General features: G+C 43.9%; 1 protein-coding gene across 5 annotated transcripts in view; it reads right to left on the bottom strand.

Annotated features, from left to right (window-relative positions):
* NIN (ninein) overlaps nucleotides 1-25,831 on the bottom strand; it is a 135,898-nt gene that overhangs the window by 57,901 nt on the left and 52,166 nt on the right. For all 5 annotated transcript variants that reach the window (XM_056545195.1, XM_056545194.1, XM_056545196.1 and 2 more), the window contains 2 exons: nucleotides 16,928-17,009; nucleotides 5,447-5,616 (listed from right to left, as the gene is read on the bottom strand). In XM_056545195.1, coding sequence (XP_056401170.1) covers nucleotides 5,447-5,616; nucleotides 16,928-17,009 — 252 coding nt within the window. The remainder of the gene's footprint in view (nucleotides 1-5,446; nucleotides 5,617-16,927; nucleotides 17,010-25,831) is intronic.

Here is a 25,831-nt window from a genome sequence, read left to right as displayed (position 1 = left end):
GCTGTGACTCACCGTTACAATGGATTGTGGGTGATCACCTGACTAGAACCACCAAAGGACCTTTAGCAAAAACCATAGAGTTCTGTGAACCAGGTCACATGACCCGCAGGTCCTGCGACGCTAAAACAAGTGAGTAACACCATATACATATATTTATATAGATAATATTTATAAATATTAAGTTACTAAGGGGTGACTAGGGGTTAATTAGGGAAGCGAACCCCGACAGTCCTAGGGACTCTAACTTTGGGGACTAATAACTAAGGCACAGTAAATACGGTGCTGCCGGGACACCACAATTTCAATAGGATTCCGCTGCTATGGTCGGATGTCGTGGAATTGGATTCCGGCATGAGACTGAACATAGTCGTTAGTCGAGAATCTGACTAATTATGGGGGGGAAAAAAAATTATGAACTAAGGGAACTTATTTTTGCTGCAGATTCCATGTGAATTAAGCTTCGATTCCGGGTGGGGGCTGATCCACTGAGGAAATTTAATGAGTAAGTTCCTCAGTGTGAACATACCCTTAGGAACGGTCTAAAAAATAAAAAATTGTCGTCCTTAGCAATCAAACACAGGGCAGCGTTCATTTTTCTATCATTCTGTAAAAAGGCGCAGAGATTTGTTGCTATGGGCAACGTAGCATTTTGCTTTTGGATAACTCTCCCCCAGAGTGCCAATGGGATTGGTCATAGGTTATCTTTGGTGGGATCCAACAGAGGACCCCCAAGGATGTCAAAAATAAACAGCACCCCCTCAACTTTGTGGCCTCTGTCATCCAATAGGTAGAGTGCCTTGTGTTTGCATCTCCAGCTATTATGGCACATGGTCTCCATGGCGTGTGGTTAGCATTACATCAGTAAATCCTTCCTCCCTGTAGCACAGCCACGCCCCCTGAAGACCATGTGACCATGACATTGTCTCTGCCTGCATGGAATGCTGGGAAAGGTCAGAGACAACAGTAAAATAAAAAAAGACTTTCACTATAGAACTTCCGGGTGTGGGCCCTGGGCATGGAAACGGGACAAAGCTGATGATGGAAGATTATAGAAACAAATGACACAGTATTAAAACTGGACCTGGAATACCCCTTTAAATGGGCACAGTCAAAAAAAATTTTTTTTAGGTTATTAAGGGTCTATTTACATGTACAGTATTCTGCGCAGATTTGATGCACAGAATTTCAAGCAGTTTACATTCAAATCTGCAGCCGAAAATCCTGCGCGGCAAATCTGCAGCCGAAAATCCTGCACGGCAAACCTGCAGCCGAAAATCCTGCGCGGCAAACCTGCAGCCAAAAATCCTGTGCGGCAAACCTGCAGCCGAAAATTCTGCGCGGCAAATCTGCAGCCGAAAATCCTGCGCGGCAAATCTGCAGCCGAAAATCCTGCGCGGCAAATCTGCAGCCGAAAATCCTAGGCTTAAGGGGTATTCTGCCCTTAGACATCATATGTCATGCGACAACCCTCCATTCATGTCTATAGGAGGGTGCATGACAACAGTAACGCCCCTTCCCATAGACATGAATGGAGGGGGCGTGGCGAGACGTCAAATCTCAGTCTCAAAAACCCAGCTTTTCCGAGACTGTAGCGGAATGCGGGGTGCTGCATAGAGATCATGGGGTTCAAAGCGGCAGGACCTCCGTGATGAGACATTTTATCTCCTATTCTTTGGATAGAGCATAAGATGTCTAAGGGAGGAATACCCTTTAAAACAGTGTTTCCCAACCAGGGTGCCTCCAGATGTTGCAAACCTACAACTCCCAGCATGCCTGGACAGCCTTTGGCTGTCCAGGCATGCTGGGAGTTGTAGTTTTGCAACACCTGGAGGCACCCTGGTTGGCAATCACTGCTTTAAACTGGGCCAGGACATTGGTAGTAATACGGACGCTAAATACTCTCATTTGTAACGGACTCCCTTAATATTTATCTTATACGCTGGGGATATTTCCCCAATATATATTCGTCAAATTTAAAAAAGCCCAAAATGTTAATAAACCACGCTGCGCAGTATTTTCACGCAGTGGCCGCTATATAGGAAACAACAGCAGGCTATGTATCTCCTGCCACACCCCATGATCGTACACACCAATGAGCGTGCACAGCGCCTAATTCTGCATCCACGCCCGGCAGCCCCATAGATTTCCCATTATTGGAACATTTACTTTATGTCACCGTCTCCTGGAACCTAAAATATTAAAGAGCGAGAACGTAGACAAAGGCGTTATTCATCACCGGGGGGAGAGCCCCGCGCAGCATAACCTCAACGAACAACACTCCATAACACGTGTCAAAATGTAATTTAGTTCAGGAGTATTAAGGTGATTAAAAGCCGCGCACATAGTTGGAGGTATCGGCGGCACGGTACGAGCCTTCTGGTGATGGCGTGATCTACAATCGGCGGACAGGGAGAGAAAACATAATTAACCATATTGTGAGGAGCAGCTGTAGCCGGCGCGGAGCGCATCCCTGAAAAATAAAAAAAATAAAAAAAGACCCCTGGAAGTCAAATCGAGCGTGTCACGCCGGGAGAAGACGCCAACAGTATTCGCATCCTGGCGCCACCTGTGTATTTGCTGCTCATTGTACATTGTTAAAAAAATCTCAGCTCCTTTGGGGAGGGGGGGGGTTCATGTTCACCTGATCTGCGGAGGACACCACATCTGCTTCGCCTCTACAGACTTCCACTTACCCTTGCTACATTTCATGCGCAATTTATTATATTCTGTTTAAACAGCGCTGAAATTATTCATTCGCACTGGGGACACATTCATCTCTGTCCCTGCAACCGGTGGGGCTCGCAACCTAATTTCCCACGCTAGGGACAATTTCAGAGAATTAGCAGGGACGTTAAAAGCGTATCTATATATATAATGGGACCAGAAGTGGAAAAAAAAATAATTATATTATATTAATTAATATATATATATATATATATATATATATATATATATATATATATATATATATATATATATACACACATATACATATATATATATATATATATATACATATACATATACATATACATATATACATACACATATACACACACACACACACACACACAGACATGGCCGTAAATTTAGCGCTATACACATGTTTATTCCCTGTATGTATATTGCAACTAAACCAAAAAAAGGGAGAAAAAAAAACAAACAAATTGGACATAATGTCACCAAACTCCAAAAATGGGCTGGACAAAATTATTGGCCCCTTTCAAAATTGTGAAAAAATAAGATTGTTCCAAGCATGTGATGCTCCTTTAAACTCACCCGGGGCAAGTAACAGGTGGGGGCAATATAAAAATCACACCTGAAAGCAGATAAAAAGGAGAGAAGTTCACTTAGTCTTTACATTGTGTGTCTGTGTGTGTCACACTAAGCATGGACAACAAAAAGAGGAGAAGAGAACTGTCTGAGGACTTGAGAACCAAAATTGTGGAAAAATATCAACAATCTTAATGTTACAAGTCCATCTCCAGAGATCTAGATTTGTCTTTGTCCACAGTGCGCAACATTATCAAGAAGTTTACAACCCCATGGCCCTGTAGATAATCTCCCTGGGTGTGGATGGAAGAGAAAAACTGATGAAAGGCGTCGACGCAGGATAGTCCGGATGGTGGATAAGCAGCCCCAAACAAGTTCCAAAGATATTCAAGCTGTCCTGCAGGCTCAGGGAGCATCAGTGTCATCGCAAACTATCCATCAACATTTAAATTAAATGAAACGCTATGGAGGAGACCCAGGAGGACCCCACTATGGAGGAGACCCAGGAGGACCCCACTGCTGACACAGACACACAAAAAGGCAAGACTACATTTTTGCCAAAATGAACTTGAGTAACCAAAATCCTTCAGGGAAAAAGTCTTGTGGACAGATGAGACCAAGATAGAGCTTTTTGGTAAAGTGCATCATTCTACTGTTTACCGAAAACGGAATGAGGCCTACAAAGAAAAAAGCACAGAACCTACAGTGACATAAAATGGAGGTCAGTGATGTTTTGGGTTGTTTTGCTGCCTCTGGCACTGGGGGCCTTGAATGTGTACAAGACATCATGAAATCTGAGGATTACCAACGGATTTTGGGTCGCACTGTACAGCCCAGTGTCAGAAAGCTGGGTTTGCATTGGGGTGAGCTGGGTTAGGCAATGGTGTTGTAGGGTCTGGTGGTATTAACCCTTGGTTTGTTGTGACGCCAGGGGGTGGTTTACTTAGTATAGAAGGCCCTGCCGCCAACCGTCCCAAAAAAGTCAGGGAATAAGGGAATAAACGGAATGTCCACAGCAGAATTTATGAGATAACTGGAACTTTTACTGAACTTCTTCTGCAAACAGTCTTTGCAAACATACAGTCTCTCCTGAGGTAACCGGGATGCAGGTTCCTCACAGGCTTTGCTGGGACTTATAGTCTTTAGCTTTAAGCAGGCCACTGTGCTACTAATTGTATGAGTTGAGTTGTATAGTCACAAGGATTTAGAAAACAGAGATTTATAACTCATGGTTTTAGTGGCTGCTGGTTCTTTAGGCTTTGGCCCAGTTGAGATGAATGAAGATATGCTAATTGTGATTGCTTGATAGTCCGGAACTAAGAGCAGGAACAAGAGAGCAAATTTACAGACTACAGCCCCTTATATACTAGGGGGGCTGGACTAATCCCATTGGTTGCAAAGCCTGCAAGTCCTGAACCCAGAGAACTCTGGGTACATCACATGACATTACATGACCCTGGAAGGTCCTAAATATCTATACAACCATTATAATACATCACGTGACCTAGGTAGGTCCTATACATTTGTACACTAAACAGAATTACATTTATATGAGGGTAGAGCGTAGTAGAGATAAATGAATTCCTGATCCGGCAGCCACTCCTGGGTTAATACAGCAAACACACAAGGACCTACAAGGAAACTACAGGATCAAGCAAGGCGCATGGATCTCGTGTAGAGTAAAATGGTTCATTACCCACAATGCAACGGGTTTCGCGGAAAACCGCTTCATCAGGCATTGATGCCTGATGAAGCGGTTTTCCGCGAAACGCGTTGCATTGTGGGTAATAAACCATTTTACTCTACACGAGATCCATGCGCCTTGCTTGATCCTGTGGTTTCCTTGGAGGTCCTTGTGAGAGTGAAAATCTGGCTATGACCCTGGAAGTGATCACCAAGCCACCATCATGCCCAATATGGATATAACTAAGCACTGTATTGTACAGCAAGATGTAGAAACGAGTGTTCTATAGCCCTTCTATCCTGATCCCATAGATGTGCCTGTTGAGGTATCCAAGAGGGAATCAATTCGGTTCCTAACCCCACGGATTGTAAATGATTGAACAAAGACAACAAGGAGCAGCTGAAGACCATCTCAAGCACTCACCAGGGGGCAATGCCAAATAATGTGTCCCCCCCCCCATACAGCCGTAAGTTTAATTTATCTCCTTACCTCTTCACAGTTTCTGGAGCTGACCTGTGAGGACCTCGTCCCTTCATCTTCAGGTTCAATTACGGTCTCTTCATCAAACTCTTCCAGCGAGTCTTGAAGCTCCGGCACGGAGCGGCGCCCGTACCGTTTGCCATCTTTGATGTATTTAGGCTGGGCTTCGGGGGAGCAATCTGGTGTCAAAAATGAAAATAAAGTGGTTTAGTCCTGGGTTCGGAGATCGATAGAAGCGCCTCCAGCGATAACAGGGTTTACAGAAGGGGAAACGTCAGATAACGAAGCAAAATCCCTTCAAAGAACGAAGTTTAATTAAAGCAGAAATACAAAATGTAACTTTCAGAAGATGCCCGAGCCATCAACCTTCTAACAGTAAATGGGCTTTTATATCTGAGGGGCATCGATCCATAGTCCTACTATAAAAACATTCTACAAAAATGTTCCTGCTCCCCGAACAGGTAAAAGGGTCAAGGACTGGATATTTTAATCTCAAGGACTTTTACCAACTCTTAAAAGGGTACTCCGCTGCTCAGTGTTTGGAACCAACTCTTCTGAACGCTGGAGCAAGGAGCGCTTGACATCATAGCCCTGCCCCCTCATGATGTCACGCCCTGCCCCCTCAATGCAAGTCTATGGGAGGGGGCGTGACATCTGTCACGCCCCCTCCCATAGACTTGCATTGAGGGAGCGGGGCTATGCTATCACAAGTTCCCGGCGTTCGCTCCAGCGTTAGGAACAGTTTGTGCCAAACGCTGATCAAACACACCAATAGGACTGGCCATCCTTCTAACATGGCCCCCAAACTATCCATCAATGGAAGATGTCAGGAAGGAGAAGGATCAGGCCTATTGGATAACAACTGCCCAATCCTTTCGTTCCAGCTGTTCCAGGAGTCTGGCAGCAGCTTTCTGCCCATTATTAAAGGGGTACTCCAGTGGAAGACATTATTATTTTTCTTTTTAAATCAACTGTTGCCAGAAAGTTAAACAGATTTGTAAATTACTTCTATTTAAAAATCTTAATCCTTCAAGTACTTAGCTGCTATATGCTCCAGAGGAGGTTGTGTAGTTCTTTCCATTCTGATCACAGTGCTCTGTCCAGAGCAGAAACAAATCCCCATAGCAAACCTCTCCTGCTCTGGACAGTTCCTGACACGGACAGTGGTGTCAGCAGAGAGCACTGTGGTCAGACAGAAATATGTCCTCCGGGCATGCTGGGAGTAGTTGTTTTGCAACAGCTGAAGGCACACTGGTTGGGAAACACTGGTCTTTGGTTTTCACGGCAACTTCTAGTTACAGCAAAATGATTGAGTGATTTCGATGTTTCCCAGTTGCAAACAACTCCCAATTAAGACAAAAGTTCTGGATTTACACATGGAATACAGCTAGGGCGTGAAACAGGTCACATGGTCAAAGACTGTCTTGTTGCTCTGAAGAGACTGTGATGCATGAAAGCTAACGTAAGTAGACTGGGTTGCCTCATAAGAAACAACTTGGATTTTGCGATACTGTCCGGGTTTGGCCTATTCTGGGACGCAATAAGAACCCATTGACGTAGCAAAGCTGAAGTGGAGCCCAATCCCTTCAGTATTACATGACAATTTCTGGTGTCATGGCCAAAACCGCTATGTAGCCCTTTCCTAAACCTACCTAACCCAGAGAATGTCACTGTATAACAGAAGTGTATGGTCGTATGACAATCGTTCTTAGGAAAACGCTTTCTCATCCTCCCCACCCCCAAAAAGTCCTTGCTCTGCGATTTCTCCGTTTTACACATTGTGCATTCCCCCCATTATTTGCACATGGGGGGTTTATTATATATAGGAATCTTACAAGCGGCACAATATAAACCTGGGTGGTCGGGGTCCCTCCTCGTGTTCCTCAGTGGTTTTTTTATATTAAGTCATCGGATTTGGTCCCATTCATTTATATTCCATCATGTGGTTCAAGGACAAAAGGAAATGTCTGGACGACATGAAATTAATAAGATTCGGGATGAAAAGAGTGAACGCGGGGGTAGGAACGGAAAAAAAAAAAAAAAGGTGTTGATTGTGATCACAATTTTTTTTTTATTTTTTATTTTTTTTTACAAAAAACATCCTCAGCCATGACATCAATGGGAAGTTGTGGGATGGGGAGTCGAACACTTCAAAACACCTCATGAAATAGCCTCCCGCAGATGTATTCCTTTAATAAGGAGCGGAGGAGCTTGAAGTGTATTATCTGGGGACTCTCCAGATACATTATTTAATATCTAACCCTGAGATCTATTTTATTTGGTTGTAATAATACATCGCCCCCATATGGTCGGTAGCAGCAGCGGGGATTGCGCCTGATCTCTGCGTGAGAGGCCGCTATTTTACCTCACACCAAAACAAAGCCTCCGCTGCTAAACCGCAAAACTGTAAAATTCTTATTACCTGCATTTACTTGTGTGAACTGTATAAAAGCCAAAGACAGATTAAAAAAAATGTATTAAAAAACTAAATAAAAACGTAACTAATTACTATATAAATAAATTACTACATTAAATAATATCACTGAAATACGATAAAAAGAACCGGAGCAGGAACTGTAAATATATATAGTTTTAGTCTTGGGCAGCATTTCCCAAACCAGTGTGCCTCCAGCTGTTGCAAAACTGCCACAACCGGGTATGCTGGGAGTGGTAGTTCTGCAACAGCTGGAGGCACACTGGTTGGGAAATACTGGTATGCGGCTTTACGGCATCTTCTAGTTACATCAGAATTACCGTGTGATCTCCATGTTTCCCAGCAACTCACAAATCACAACAAAAATTGTAAAAAAATAAGTAAAATAAATAGAATTTGTTACATTTTCGCAAACATTAGTATTGCTCTATGCAAATTTAAATTGACAGTGGAGCCGTACTTTCGTTTTTACAGAAAAGGGTAGAAAAGATCTGTGTGATCGGTCAATCTGAAGAATTTTTTTTTTCTTTCAAATGTATTTATTTACCGTATTTAAAATTTATTTATTTATTTTTACAGATAAAGATCTGTAAATTACTTCTATACAAAAAAATAATAATATCTTAATCCTTCCAGTACTTATTAGCTGTTGTATGCTCCATAGGAAGTTGTGAAGTTCTTTCCGGTAGGACCACAGTGCTCTCTGCCGACACCTCAGTCCATGTCAGGAACTGTCCAGAGCAAGAGAGGTTTGCTATGGGGATTTGTTCCTGCTCTGGACAGTTCCTGACATGGACAGAGGTGTCAGCAGAGAGCATTGTGGTCAGACTGGAAAAGATCTACACAACTTTCTGTGGAGCATACAGCAGCTGATAAGTACTGGAAGGGTTAAGATTTTTATTTCAAAACATTTTTATCCACCGGAGTACCTCTTTAAATAAAATAAAAACTAAAAGTGTAATAACATTTCAATAAAAAAATAAAAATTATACAGGTTCCATCTCTGGGGGTCATTCACCTACCCGCGCCCTTCGCTTAAACACCTATTATCTATGTATTACATACAACTATGCAAATATTCTTCAAAGCATTAACATTCTGTAACACGGTGACACCAATTTAGATACCCAGACTCCGTAAAAGGTCACGCTCGCCTGCGACAAACAATCCTGGGTTACAGCTGCGCCAAAAAAACCTAATGTGTAATTATAGGACACAAAATTAAATCTTCCCCCCCATTATCTAACCCCCCCTCCCCAGTCTACCACTTCAATCGCTCATTCTGCGCCGCTACGACAGGGTCGGACGCTGCAACCTCCGGCCTTGGTCTTAAAATTAATCTCTTTCATTTATTAGTGAGGGACAAATTTAATCAGGGCCACCTATCTCAGCGCACACAGACAGCAGCGACTTTACGGCATACGTTCACGATGGAGATAAAAAATTAAAAAAAATTAAATTAAAATTACTGATAATAAAAATTAAAAAAAAAGTAAAATGTAAAAAATATATTAAATTACATTTTCCAGCTTGGATATTCCAAGCAGCTAATTTAGCGACGTTAGGTCTTAAACATTTAGAACAAGCGGGAAAAGATGAAAGACGAATCGGTCACCCGGGATTTTAAGAATTCTGTCACTACCGGCGCAACCGCGGCCTCATAAGACTAATTGTAAAAAATGAGATATTATCCTACATACAGCTGTCCGGGGAATGGAGATCCAGTTGTGGGGGCGGAGGAGATGAAAACATTTACGTCTTCTACAGAAGCTTCATGGTCCTAAATCTCAAGACGAGGGGTCTAGAGGGAGGAATTTTAGCCATGTATTAAAGGGTTAAAAAGGACATCCCGCATATCAAGTTGGTCGTGGGGATCCGAATGCTGGAATACCGAAAAAAAGCCCCGGAATTAACGAACTAAGCTCTACGCGCATGCGCAGCCAGAGCTTTGTCCATTCTCTATGGGGCTATCTTCATCAGTCCTATAGACCGTGAATGGAGCAGCATTACTCCTGTACTGTAAAGCAGTTGCCTCCGGGTTTTAGCAAAACCACAACTCCCAGCATGCCCGGACAGCCGTTGGCTGTCCGGGCATGCTGGGAGTTGTGGTTTCGCAATATCTGGAGGCACACAGTGTGAAGATCACTGCAATTTTCTAATATTCATTGTGTTTCAGGATCTCTGTATCCCAAGGCTGAAACCCTCCAGAGCTGAGGATTTGTTACAGTTGTATCCAGCCTAGATAATCCTCTCCGAGCAAGAAATCAGGATTCTCATTTTAACTGATACATTGTACCAAAATAGGATGGAGGGACGATCAGTATATTTTTAGTATAAAACTACAACAATATATAAAAACAACATTTCTTGCAATTCCCCCTATTAAGTAGAAGCCCCGAGTAGGTAGGAAATCCCCCCTATTAGGTAGAAGCCCCCAGTAGGAAGGTAGGGGATCCCCCCATAATATGTAGAAGATAACAGAAGATAGGTTGGAAATTCCACTATTAGTTTAAAGCTCCTAGTAGGTAGGTAATTCCCCCACCCCCTTCAATTAGGAAGAAGCACCCAAGTGGTAGTGAATTCCCCCCAATTAAGTAGAAGCCCTCAGTAGGTGGGTAGGGAATCCCTCTATTCGGTAGAAGCCCCCAAAAGGTAAGGAATCCTTAGGTAGAAGCTCCCAGTAGGTAGGGAATCCACCCTATAAAAAAAAGGAAAATCCCATAAGTGGTAGGGAATGCCCATTATTAGGCAGAAGCCCTCAGTAGGTAGGGAATCCCCCCTATTAGGTAGAAGCCCCCCAAGTGGTAGGGAATTCCCCCTATAAAGGTAGAAGGCCCCAGAAGGTAGGTAGGGAATCCCCCCATTAGGTAGAAACCTCCAGTAGGTAGGTAACCACCCCTCCCCCCCAATTAGGTAGGTAGGGATCCCTGCACTCATTAGGTGGAAGCTCCCAAAAGATAGGTAGGGAATCCCCCAATTTGCTAGAAGCCCCAGGCAGGTAAGTAGGGAATCCCCTATTAGACTGAAGCCCCCAGTAGGTAGGGAATCCCCCCTATTAGGTAGGTAGGGATCCCTGCACTCATTAGGTGGAAGCTCACAAAAGATAGGTAGGGAATCCCCCAATTAGGTAGAAGCCCCAGGCAGGTAAGTAGGGAATCCCCTATTAGACAGAAGCCCCCAGTAGGTAGGTAGGGAATCCCCCCTATTAGGTAGAAGCCCCAAAAAAGGTAGGGAATCCCCCCTATTAGGTAGAAGCCCCAAAAAAGGTAGGGAATCCTCCCTATTGGGTAGAAGTTCCCAGTAGGTAGGGAATCGATCCTATAAAGGAGAATCCCATAAGTGGTAGGGAACACCTATTATTAGGCAGAAGCCCCCGGTAGGTAGGGAATCCCGGAAGTATTGCAAATCAGTGTCGGGGCATCTCAGACAATATTCCCATTCATTCAGAGCAAGCAGAGATCTTAAAAAGGCAAAAAGCATTTGTAATACAAAGTATATTAAAGATTTGCCAAACTTGATGACTCGGGGATTATCAGCAGCTAAAGAGCATTAATTACATTATCTTTAAGTCTTGACGCGAAGACCTTTTGGTGCATTTTCTCCTTTAAACTTCACATTTTACACCAAAGCTGCAATTTGCAAAGAGCAGCTGAAGAGGATTTGCACTTTGCTACTGTAAGTCATCATTATGGCGCCTCGTAAAGAGTACGCAGCTGCCTTCCTGCCCCTTCATACACTGCACAAATGCTTCAGTGGGAACCAGGCCCGGCCATTGTCTAGTCCCTGCAGCAGCCGCAACATTCGCCAGCTTTAATTGGGACCCTATGATTAGTCTTCTCCTTGTAAGGACCCGAGAGCCGTGTATTAATGGGGCCGCCTATTGTGCGGGATCACAGCGCTCCCATCAGCTCCACAGTCTCTTTCAATCCATCTATTCCCTTCTTGTACTTTCCTCGGGTCTAAATGACCTCTTCACTTCTAAAGTAGGACTAATGTAAGACAGAGGAAGAAGGGGGCAGGGGAGGAGGAGGAGGGGGGGGGGGGGGATAAACAGATCATCCATCAGGACATGTATCACAATTACGAAATCTAGCCACAAGTAAAATGCAGCTTCCTACGGATGACAATGTATAGTGGCGGCAGGGGCTGTAAAGTTAGTGCAGTGCATAATATAGTGTCTGTACCTGTGTTTGATAGTGTTCTGACAATTCTTACGTGATCTCTGCCCCAATGTTTATTTTCAGCAGCATACAAAATGAGCGTTGTCTCATGCTTTTCCCACGTTGCAATGTGGCCCGAGACATTACATCACTAGTTAGGTGTTTAAAGTGAGCGTGGCAGTGCTTCAATGGGTGGAGCGACTGCTGGGTGGGAGGGAGATCCTTCTCCACAGGGCTGCAGGGAATTGTAGTTTCAAGCACAGCATGGAAGGAAGCCACTGGCAGAAAAGAAGGTAAAACTTTGCTACAATGAAATATTGAGGGTCGTCATGCAACAAGTTGGCTGCTTTATTGATATGCATCCTGCAAGTCTTCCAACTGTTGAGGAACTACAATTCCCGGCATGCTCCAATGTCTCCCAGGGGATGTTGGGGGTTTAGAAATGCTTTAGACGCAGGAAAAGATAAAATGTATGATTGCAGGGTCCCGCTGCTGGCGACCCCTGCGATCTCGATGCAGCCCACGGCATTCTGTGCCGGACGCTGCTTCAGAGACGGCGACGTGACGTTACTGCCATGCCTCCTAATGACATGACGTTGCGCCATGCCACCTTCATTTATGTCTACGGGAGGGGGTATGACCGTCACATCTCGAACCCTCCCATAGACATGAATGGAGGGGGCATGGTGCGACGTCACGTCATTCGGAGGCATGGCAGTAACGTCACGTCCCCGTCTCGGAGGCAGTGTCCGGCACAGAATGCCGCGGGCTGCATCGAGATCACAGGGGTCGCCAGCAGCAGGATCCCTGCAATCATACATCTTTTCCCCTATCCTTTGGATAGAGGATAAGATGTGTAAAGCCAGAATACCCCTTTAACTCTTCCCCACCCCCACCCTCTATTATACCTGGTGGGTTCTGGCTGCTATCAGGCAGATATCTGGCATTCACCAGTACCTGTCAAACCATATTTTCTAAACTAACTCAGATTATATTCGCTAACTACTCCTAAAACCCCTCCGAGCTTTAAAAAGCTGTGTATCACGCCTTTCCCCTTTGCTCACATTGTGTGAGCTCCTGGCAGGAGAAAGTGGCCGTTCCCCAGCAGGCGAGACAACACTGAAGCCTGCGAGAGTTGCGCCTCCCCATGCCCTGCACCCACTTCCTGAGTTTTGTCTCCTGCCAGACCGGGAGGAGACCAAACTAACTGTCTGACTTGTGCAGGGAACAGAACAGCGACACCTAGGGGCCATTTTTTATCAGATTAAAAATGTGATAGCCTGGTGGGGGTTGTAGGGTTTAAGGGGTGTTGCGGTTCTGTATAATAAAGGGCGCTGTTAACCCTTGTCACTCGTGACGCCAGGGTGAGGGTTAAAACTCTGGAGTGATGCTGGGCCTATCGCCAGCCTTCCCAAGAGCGATAGGTGAGTGTAAAATAAATGGATTGTCCACAGCAGTGCTGAACTTAAAACTTGCAGGAACTTTACTGAAGATTTTCTGTACATGCAGTATCGGTAACAGTCCAGATAACAGAGTCTCTATAGACAGCACAGCTGTGACTGACAGTTGCTTAGGACCGGAAAGTTCTCTTAAGATTAGGAAGATTATATTTGCATAGATGCGCTGGATTTAGGGGCTGGATTAGGTCGAGGGGTCTTGCGGAGATAGCGAGGAATTGTAAGAACTATCCGTCTCTAGCGCAGGCCTAGTCCGCAAGGCTTTGGGTCTTGTACTTGTCTTGTAAGCTGCGGAGGTCCTACCTCGTCCAGAGTCAGCAACCCAAGAGAGCGACAATATGGCGCAGCTCCCTTATATGGGCAGGGGCCGGCCGTTTAGAATTGGTCCAATCCGCTGTCATTCACTGTTACAATGGATTGTGGGTGATAACATGACCAAAACCACCAAAGGTCCTTTAGCAAAAACCATAGAGTTCTGCAAACCGGTCAGCTGAGCCGCAGGTCCTGCAACGCCAAAACAAGCGAGTAATACCATAAACATTTATTTATATAGATAATATTTATAAATATTAAATTACTAAGGGGTGACTAGGGGTTAATTAGGAAAGCGAACCGCGACAGTCCTAAGGACTCTAACTTTGGGGACTAATAACCAAGGCACAGTATGAAATACGGTGCCGGGACACCACAAAAACATAAAAGGTTGAGAATTTTAACAGCGAGTAAATAGCAAAGTGTCTTATAATTACATAAGGAACAATATATTAAAAGTTTAGTTTGGTGACAGGTTCTCTTTAGACAGAGCGATCAACTTTGATCATGGCATTTAAAGGGGGTGAAAGTCATTGCTTGGAGTTGTAGTTTTGTAACAGCTGGAGGCACACCGTTTGGAAGACTTCGGTCTACAGGCTCCTCAAACGATCGCTGATCTGCAACATCGGGGCTCTTTTTAGTGGGTCACATGTCTAACGGGGCCCTAAGTCCAATGAATACAGCACAGAGCGAACAGTCGGGACTTCATCCCAGACAGTGACTCTGCAGACACCTGATCCGTCCTCGCACCTCCCCAAACAAATCCTACAAGATTACATCCGCGCAATTAATTTCTGAGAACAAAAACCCCGTGTGATGGCCGACGCTGGGCCCCAGCCGAGGAGTCATTGTCACCAGGCAACAGACGTACGCCAAGCCGACACAGGTAACTACACAGAGGAGCAGAGCAAACATCTCACATCTACCCGACTAAGTCAATAATTACCCAACAAACAGCGGACGCCGATGAACCATGTAACAGAACATCAGCCACCCCCGGGACGTAGCAACAAAGTAATAAACATTACATGGGGGGGAGACTATTGCACTAGAATATAAAAATAAAAAAAACACGACAGGTGTGTGGTAGAGGGTTTGATGCAGGGCAGATGGCATTAACCCCTTGTATTCGTGACGCCAGGGTGAGGTTTATCCTCTATACCATCCGAAGGTATACCGCTGGATCCTGGGCTAGGTACGGGGGCAATAATGACTCAGATGCCAAGTTACGGATAATGGTAGCTTTACTGAGTGACAGATGGTAAAGTCTACACAGTTCAGCCAGGCCCAAAGAGGTGACCAGTGACTTCAAAGACCTTAAGGGCTTGCTGGGACTTGCAGTGGTTCTGGACAATTTAGTGCAGGCCACGTTGACTTGACAAAGACTCAGGAACTAAGAGAGAAGAGACTCCACCCAGGGCTTTTATTGGGGGGGGGGGGGGGGGGAAGACTCTGGTGGGGTCCCATTGGTCACCCTTAAGTCACCTGGTCACTGATACCTCCTGGGTAACAATCACATGACAACTGGTGATCACATGTTAACCTTTCTTAAAGATACAACATTCTTATATACATAACATAGGGGATAATATACAATTACAGTAGAACAGATGAGGGGGGGGGGGGGGGCCCAGGGGACACTGCAGGGAGGCTGCCTGACAGGACAGGAAGGGTACGGGGTAACACCTACCATACTGGGCCACCACAGGTGCCGGAGTCGTTACAGTGTATGAGTGAATGTCTGTCGTGAACTCATACGTGCTCGGATACAGTGTAGTTAGTAGGGATGTCCAGATACTTTACCCACCAATACTAACCAAAAGTAATTACTGTTTTTTTTTTACTTTCGCCTCTAGAGCAGTGTTTCCCAACCAGGGTACCTCGGGTTAGGGCCAAACTACGACTCCCAGCATGCCCGGACAGCCAAAGGCTGTCCGGGCATGCTGGGAGTTGTAGTTTGGCCGCAGCTGGAGGCACCCTTGTTGGAAAACACTGCTCTAGGTGTTAGGCCCCCAGTAGGTAGGTAGGGAATCCACTTATTAGCTAGAAGCCTGCTGTTGGTAGGGAGCCCCCCTATTAGGGGGGGGGGGGGGATTACCCACCTACTGGAGTTTTGTTTTTTTCTATTAAGGTAGAACCCCCCAGTTGGTAGTGAGTCACAGCTACTGGGTAAAAGGCCCCAGTAGGAAGTAATCCACCCAGTAATAACCTTTTCACTGCACTGGCCACTCCTGTGGTCATGTTTCACTTAAAGGGGTACTCCAGTGAAAATCTTTTTTCTTTTAAATCAACTGGTGCCAGAAAGTTAAACAGATTTGTAAATTACTTCTATAAAAAAAATCTTAATCCTTCCTGTACTTATTAGCTGCTGAATACTACAGAGGAAATTCTATTCTTTTTGGAATTCTCTCTGATGACATCACGAGCACAGTTCTCTCTGCTGACGTTATTATAATAATAAATAATAACGCTTTATTTAATGTTGTCCTTAGTGGGATTTGAACCCAAGTCCCCAGCACTGCAAGGCAGCAGTGCTAACCACTGAGCCACCATGCTGCCCTTAGCATACAACTGCTATGCACGGTTGCTAAAATGGACAGAGATGTCAGCAGAGAGCACTGTGCTCGTGAGGTCATCAGTGTTCCAAAAATAAAGGAATTTCCTCTGTAGCATTCAGCAGCTAATAAGTATTGGAAGGATTAAGATTTTTTAATAGAAGTAATTTACACATATGTTTAACTTTCAGCCACCAGTTGATTTAAAAGAAAAAAAAGGTTTTCACCGGAGTACCCCTTTAATAAAGCTACATACAGTAGAAAAAGGAACACATGGCAGTAGGATCCGACTACAAAAGGGTTTGTTTGTAGTCTGTAACCATGGAAACACATGGCTCAACATAGGAAGAGATTTTTAACCAAGACCATTTCCTAAGCTACTTCATGTTTTAGGTTAGACGCAGTGGTCTCCAAACGGTGGTTTAAAAACTACAACTCCCAGAATGCTGCTGCAACCACAGGAGGGCCACAGTTTGGGGACCACTGCACTGGAGCAATAAAAAAACAGTCCAAAAAAAGTCTAAAACAGACGGTAATACAAAGACCCAAGATAGAATCGGCAGCTCGTGTACCTGGTTGGGGGCAGGTCTCCTTACTGGTCAGGGTGCTGGATAAGGCATCTATAAGGGCTTCTTTAAACTGGTCAAAGTGAATCTATGGAGAGAAGAACAAGATATTGTGAATTCATTTCCCACCAGAGAATGAGCGACGCTGGCGAAACCTCACGGTGAAAATAACTCAAATCTCCGGAGGTCTCACCAGGATACAAAAGTAGCAACAGTCGCCAAGAGCGCAAATTACACACAAGATGCTCCGATCCCACGCCGTGACCTCATACCATGTATCCAAGCTCAGACACTAGTGACGGTACTGAGCTACCAAGTGGTGTGCACCTCCTGCTGCACTTATGAGACATAGTTCAACATATGAGCTGCATACATAGGACGGGAGAGTATTTGCTAAGCTACTTTAGTTTTTATATTAGATGTATTGGAGCAAAACACACACACATATATATATATTATATATTATATATATATATATATATATATATATATATATACACATATACACATATACACACACATATACACATATATACACACACACACACACACACACACACACACACACAGTCATGGCCATAAATGTCGGCACCCCTGAAATGTTTCAAGAAAATGAAGTATTTCTCACAGGAAAGGATTGCAGTAACACACGTTTTGCTATACACATGTTTATTCCCTTTGTGTGTATTGGAACAAAAAAAAAAAAAAAAAAAAGGGGAGGAAAAAAAGCCAATTGGACATAATGTCACCAAACTCCAAAAATGGGCTGGACAAAATTATTGGCACCCTTAACTTAATATTTGGTTGCACCCTTTGGAAAAAATAGCTGAAATCAGTGTCTTCCTATAACCATCAATAAGCTTCTTACACCTCTCAGCCGGAATGTTGGACCACTCTTCCTATAACCATCAATAAGCTTCTTACACCTCTCAGCCGGAATGTTGGAGCACTCTTCCTTTACAAACTGCTCCCGGTCTCTTATTGGACGGCGCCTTTTCCCAACAGTAATTATAAGATCTCTCCACAGGTGATCAATGGGATTTAGATCTGGACTCATTGCTGACACTTCAGAACTCTCCAGCGCTTTGTTCCCATCCATTTCTGGGGTCTTTTTGACATATGTTTGGGGTCATTGTCCTGCTGGAAGACCCAAGATCTCGGACACAAAACCAGCTTTCTGACACTGGGCTGTACAGTGCGACCCAAAATCCATTGGTAATCCTAAGATTTCATGATGTCTTGTACACCTTCAAGGCCCACAGTGCCAGAGGCCGCAAAACAACCCAAAACATCACTGACCTGCCCCATATGTCACTGTAGGTACTGTGATTTTTTTTTGGAGGCCTCATTCCGTTTTTCGGTAAACCGTAGAATTATGTGCTTTACCAAAATGGTCTCATCTGTCCACAAGACGTTTTCCCAGAAGGATTTTGGCAAAATGTAATCTTGCTTTTTTATCTCTCTGTGTCAGCAGTGGGGTCCTCCTGGGTCTTCTCCATAGTGGGGTCCTCCTGGGTCTCCTCCATAGTGGGGTCCTCCTGGGTCTCCTCCATAGCGTTTCATTTCATTTAAATGACGACAGTCCGCGCTGACACTGATGCTCCCTGAGCCTGCAGGCCAGCTTGAATATCTTTGGAACTTGTTTGGGGCTGCTTATCCACCATCCGGACTATCTTGCATTGACACCTTTCCTCAAATTCTCTTTTCCGTCCGCGCCCAGGAAGATTAGCTACAGTGCCATGGGTTGTAAACTTCTTGATAATGTTGCGAAATGTGGACAAAGACAAATCTAGATCTCTGGAGATGGACTTGTAACCTTGAAATTGTTGATATTTTTCCACAATTTTGGTTCTCAAGTCCTCAGACAGTTCTCTTCTCCTCTTTCTGTTGTCCATGCTTAGTGTGGCACACACAGACACACAATGCAAAGACTAAGTGAACTTCTCTCCTTTTTATCTGCTTTCAGGTGTGATTTTTATATTGCCCAGTTACTTGCCCCAGGTGAGTTTAAAGGAGCATCACATGCTTGAAACAATCTTATTTTTCCACAATTTTGAAAGGTGCCAATAATTTTGTCCAGTCCATTTTTGGAGTTTGGTGACATTATGTCCAATTTGCTTTTTTCCTCCCTTTTTTGGTTTAGTTCCAATACACACAAAGGGAATAAACGTGTTACTTCATTTTCTTGAAAAATTTCAGGGGTATCAACATTTACAGCCATGACTGTATATAATAAATACTGTGTGAGAATGCAAACTATAGGGGATGTATCGCCATACTGTAACTATTGCCCAGGAAAAAGAATGGGGCCAAGCGTGCAGTAGTGCGCTTTACTCTTTGCCTCTTTGTCTTGATGCCCCACAAACTTTGATGAAATGGCAAGACAAAGATAGCTGGGGATAAAGTGTACTACTGCGCGCTTATCCCTGACCGTTCTCCTGATGACGGAAGTAAAAATCTGCAATAAATTCACATTGTTGCTGATATTGCCGCAAGAAACTCAGCATTCTTAAGACAAGATTTAAAGGGGTACTTTTCAAATCAACTGGTGCCAGAAAGTTATACAGATTTGTAAATGACTTCTATATAAAAAAAAAAATCTTAATCCTTCCAGTACTTATCAGCTGCTGTATACTACAGAGGAAGTTGTGTAGTTCTTTCCAGTCTGACCCCAGTGCTCTCTGTTGCCACCTCTGTCCATGTCAGGAACTGTCTGGAGCAGGAGAGGTTTGCTATGGGGATTTTCTCCTGCTCTGGACAGTTCCTGACATGGACAGAGGTGTCAGTAGAGAGCACTGTGGTCAGACTGGAAAGAACGACACAACTTTCTCTGGAGCATACAGCAGCTAATAAGTACTGGAAGGATTAAGATTGTTATATAGAAGTTATGTATATTAACTTTCTGGCACCAGTTGGTTTGAAGAAGAAAAAAAAATAAATAATAATAATAATAATAATAATAATAATAATAATTAATTAAATTTCCACTGGAGTACCACTTTAAAAAAAATAAAAATAAATAACATTATTTTCCTATTATATTATTCAGCGATAAGTCTATAGAAAAATCCACATGAAGACCCGCGCAATTTGGTGCAGGATTTGCTATTGCGATTTTCCAGCAATACAAATTTTCCACTGCGTAAAAGGTGTAAGCAGCCGCCACTCACCTGGGAACAGCTTATACTCCTACTAAATGCACAATTACACAATGAAGCTCTACCACAGTGGTCTCCAACCTGCGGACCGCCAGATGTTGCAAAACTACAGCTCTCAGCATGCCCGGACAGCCGTTGGCTGTCCGGGCATGCTGGGAGTTGTAGTTTTGCAACATCTGGAGGTCCGCAGGTTGGAGACCACTGCTCTACCATATAATTACTGATTTGAGGGAATCTTAAATTATTTTAAATATTCTTTCCCCCCCCCCCCCCCCCCCCCCAAAATAAAATGTAAATAAAAACAAACATTACAGAAAATGCGATGCCCAGAAAAGTAAAAAAAAAAAAAAAAAAAAAGCAGCGATGCAGGAATGTCTCACCATTGTTCCGGTGTAATCTGCGCCGGTCTTTGGGGGGGGGGGGGGGGGGGGGCACAGCAAGACAGATGGTGCCAGCTCCCAAGTCCTGAAGCAATTTCACCGTGACCAGATCAGATACAACCCAAAAGGGATTATCCTACATGGCGGGAGCCTGATAAAAGCGGTGGCGGGTATAAATTAGCCTGGCAATCTAATCAGTTTAATTCAAGATGCAATTGTGCGCAGCGCTACAGAAACCTAAACAGGAAATTAAGACAAATTAGCGGAACCCGCCATTTGTTTCTGTTTGTTCCTATTAGCTTTTTGTTTTGGCTAATAAGTTAAAAAGGAGGGGAAAAAAAATAAATAAATAAAAAAGGTACGGAAGGCATAGAAGGCTTAAACAAAAATGCTAACACACAATTCAAGGACAAAAAATTGGGATAACATTTTTCCATGTAAGTCACGTGACCTAGATGGAAGGGATAGAGAATGTATGAAACTGAAGGTATTCTTATCCAAGATAAGATAAAACATGGCTGCTTTCTTTAAAAAAAAATATAAAAAAAAAATAGCACCACCCCTGTCCTCAGGTCGAGTGCGGTATTGCAGCTCAGTTTTATCGATGTAAATGGGGCAGAGTTGTAATACCACACACAACCTGATGACAGTGGTGGTGCTGTTTTTGATTGAAATTAGCTCTGTTTGTCTATTCCTGTATAATCCCTTAAAGGGGTACTCCGGCCCTAAAACAGAGGATAGGGCATAAGATGTCGATCGCGGGGAACCCGCTTTTGCGAGCTCTCCACAGCGCTGGAGGCTCAGAGTGTGTAGCGTGACGACCACGGGGCCAGAGTATCGTGACTTCACAACTCCGCCCCCATGGGACGTCACACCCCGCCCCCTCAATGCAGGCTATGGGAGTCTCCCATAGACTTGCATTGAGGGGGGGGGGGGCATGACATCACATGGGGGAGGAGTTGTGAAGTCACAGGGGATAAGATGCATTAGGGCTGGAGTACCCTTTTAAGTCTCCACAAGTGCCTATATATAGTACAGAGGTGGCGTATGACACCAGTATCCTCTATGGCAGTGGTCTCAAACTGTGACCCTCCAGATGTTGCAAAACTTCAACTCCCAGCATGCCCAGACAGCCGTTGGCATGCTGGGAGTTGAAGTTTTGCAACTTCTAGAACACAGAAAACAAGCTGCAGTCTCCAAGAGAACTGCAACCAGACAGACGCAATCTAACAAAGAACTTGTAGCGGTTCCCAACCCTATGGCCCATAGCAGTAGGTCCCCAGACCAGAGGTGCACTAAAAGATAAGTATAGGTGCCTACAAATTATATGGAGGCAGCCTTCTAATATATGGGGGGGCCCCTACAACTATATGGAGGCAGCCTTCTAATATATGGGGGTCTACAACTATATGGAAGCAGCCCACTACTATATGGGGGTCTACAACTATATGGAAGCAGCCTACTACTATATGGGGCCTTACAACTATATGGAAGCAGCCTACTACTATATGGGGGTCTACAACTATATGGAGGCAGCCTTCTAATATATGGGGGGCCCTACAACTATATGGAAGCAGTCCACTACTATATGGGGGGCCCTACAACTATATGGAAGCAGCCCACTACTATATGGGGGTCTACAACTATATGGAGGCAGCCTTCTAATATATGGGGGTCTACAACTATATGGAGGCAGCCCACTACTATATGGGGGTCTACAACTATATGGAGGCAGCCTTCTGATATATGGGGGGCCCTACAACTATATGGAGGCAGCCTTCTAATATATGGGGGTCTACAACTATATGGAAGCAGCCCACTACTATATGGGGGTCTACAACTATATGGAGGCAGCCTTCTAATATATGGGGGTCTACAACTATATGGAGGCAGCCCACTACTATATGGGGGTCTACAACTATATGGAGGCAGCCTTCTGATATATGGGGGGCCCTACAACTATATGGAGGCAGCCTACTACTATATGGGGGTCTACAACTATATGGAAGCAGCCTACTACTATATGGGGGTCTACAACTATATGGAAGCAGCCTACTACTATATGGGGGTCTACAACTATATGGAAGCAGCCTACTACTATATAGGGGTCTACAACTATATGGAAGCAGCCTACTACTATATGGGGGTCTACAACTATATGGAAGCAGCCTACTACTATATGGGGGTCTACAACTATATGGAAGCAGCCTACTACTATATAGGGGTCTACAACTATATGGAAGCAGCCTACTACTATATGGGGGTCTACAACTATATGGAGGATGCCTACTACTATATAAAGACAGTATGGGGGCCTACAGGTATATGGAGGCAGTCTACTACTATATAGGGGCCTACAACTATATGTGGCAAGTATGGCGGCCTACAACTATATGGGGGCACAAAGCGGGCACTACTACTGTGTGGGGAAATAAACATGGGGAGTTTGTATAGAAGTGAGCATTGCGCTGGAGAAAGCAGCCGCTGGGGTTTGCTGGGAATTGTCGTTTTGCAACACAATTCCACAATTTGGTGACCACTTATCTACAGTCTATAGCCAAGATTAGACTAGGGTCACATTGGTGAAGCCTATAGCCTTATGCTGCCCCTTGGTTGGTCTTAGACTGAGCAGTTCTTGTGGATTTTACAAAAATAGCCCATCAGACCATCAATCCTAAGCGCTGAACGGCGTCTGCAGCTCGGCTGGTCCACCTGAGCCATCATGTCTATTGGGCTATAAATGAGAGATCCCTGCAGCAGCAGCCGCCGTAAATCCATCCGCTTCCAGCCCTGAGACGTCTCATCACGCTCTTTTCTTAGTTCATAAGTCATTTCTTTGCTCTCCTGAGCTTCTTACAGGTTATTTAACCGATCCCTCCCCCACAGCGGTCCAGACTACGAGAGCCTGACTGATCCCTACGAGTCCTCACAATCTCCGACAACCTTAAGAGTCTAGAAAAAGAAGCATCTCTAAAGATATTGATCCCCCGAGCCCCTCTCTACAGAGACCCCGACCCTCCATGCACACAATACAGAAATAGGAAAATTTTATTTTTTTATTATATTATATATTTTTCATAAAATAGAAAAATATTATAAAATCTCTCTCTCTCTCTATATTTATATATATCTATATCTCAGTGTATGTTCCAGCATCACTTCCAAACTCCAAAATATATTAACATGAAACTTGGCCACATGTTACTTATATATCAACAACAAACACAGGATAGGTGATTTAACCCTTACTCACCCTCATTTGCCAGGGTCGGGGTTTTTTGTTTAACCCCTTCATGACCCGGGGTTTACCCGTTTTTTGCACTTTAAATTTTTACCTCCTTACCTTTAAAAAAAACATAACTTTCAATTTTTCACCTAAAAATCCATATGATGGCTTATTTTTTACGCCACCAATTCTACTTTGTAATGACATCAGTCATTTTACCCAAAAATATACGGCAAAAAATAAAAATATTATATTATATTAATATATATATATATATAATATATATAAATATAAATATATATATATATATATATAAATATAAATATATATAAATATAAATATATATAAATATAAATATATATAAATATAAATATATATAAATATAAATATATATAAATATAAATATATATATAAATATATAATATATATATAATATATATAATATATATATATATATATAAATATATATATATATAAATATAAATATAAATATATATATAAATATATATATAAATATAAATATAAATATAAATATATATATATATATATATATATATATATATATATATATATATATATATATATATATATATATATATATATCGTATATACTCGAGTATAAGCCGAGTTTTTCAGCACGATTTTTCGTGCTGAAAACACCCCCCTCGGCTTATACTCGAGTGAACTCCCCCACCCGCAGTGGTCTTCAACCTGCGGACTTCCAGAGGTTTCAAAACTACATCTCCCAGCAAGCCCGGGCAGCCATCGGCTGTCCGGGCTTGCTGGGAGTTGTAGTTTTGAAACCTCCGGAGGTCCGCAGGTTGAAGACCACTGCGGCCTTCGACATCATCCAGCCCCCTCTCACCCCCTTTAGTTCTGAGTACTCACCTCCGCTCGGCGCTGGTCCGGTCCTGCAGGGCTGTCCGGTGAGGAGGTGGTCCGGTGGGATAGTGGTTCTGGGCTGCTATCTTCACCGGGGAGGCCTCTTCTAAGCGCTTCGGGCCCGGCCTCAGAATAGTCACGTTGCCGTGACAACGACGCAGAGGTGCGTTCATTGCCAACGTACTTCTGCGTCATTGTCAAGGCAACGCCTCTATTCCGGGCCGGAAGCGCGGAGAAGAGGCGCCCCCGGTGAAGATAGCAGCCCGGAACCAGTATCCCACCGGACCACCTCCTCACCGGACCACCTCCTCTCTGGACAGTCCTGCAGGACCGGACCTGCGCCGAGCGGAGGTGAGTACTCAGAACTAAAGGGGGTGAGAGGGGGCTGGATGATGTTGAAGGCCGCAGTGGTCTTCAACCTGCAGACCTCCGGAGGTTTCAAAACTACAACTCCCAGCAAGCCCGGACAGCCGATGGCTGCCCGGGCTTGCTGGGAGTTGTAGTTTTGAAACCTCTGGAGGTCCGCAGGTTGAAGACCACTGAGGGCGAATGATGAGAAGAGGATGATGAAGGGGGGGTGTGGGGATGATGAAGGGGGGTGGGGATGATGAAGGGGGGGGGGATGTGGGATGATTACAAGGGGATGATGAAGGGGGGATGTGTGGGATGATAAGGGGATGATGAAGGGGGGATGTGTGGGATGATAAGGGGATGATGAAGGGGGGGGGGGGATGTGTGGGATGATGACAAGGGGATGATGATGAGGATGTTAATGACGGGTCTGGATGATGACAGGGGGGGATGAGGTATTTCCCACCCTAGGCTTATACTCGAGTCAATAACTTTTCCTGGGATTTTGGGTTGAAATTAGGGGTCTCGGCTTATACTCGGGTCGGCTTATACTTCAGTATATACGGTGTGTATATATATATATATATATATATATATATATATATATATATATATTGCAACAAAATTGAAGGAAAAAAAAAATAAAAAAACATTTTGTAACTTTTGGGGGCTTCCGTTTCTACGCAGTACTTTTCTGGGTAAAAATGACACCTTATTATTCTGTAGGTCCATACGATTAAAATGATCCCCTACTTATATAGGTGATTTTGTCGGACTTCTGGAAAAAATCATAACTACATGCAGGAAAGTATACGTTTAAAATTGTCATCTTCTGACCCCTATAACTTTTTTTTATTTTTCCGTGTACGGGGCGGTATGAGGGCTCATTTTTTGGGCCGTAATCTTAAGTTTT

This window comes from Hyla sarda, chromosome 11, assembly GCF_029499605.1.
Source record: "Hyla sarda isolate aHylSar1 chromosome 11, aHylSar1.hap1, whole genome shotgun sequence".
Classification (NCBI taxonomy): domain Eukaryota; kingdom Metazoa; phylum Chordata; class Amphibia; order Anura; family Hylidae; genus Hyla; species Hyla sarda.
The sequence above is the reverse complement of the archived record's forward strand: the minus strand, read 5'-3'. Positions and strand labels throughout refer to the sequence as shown.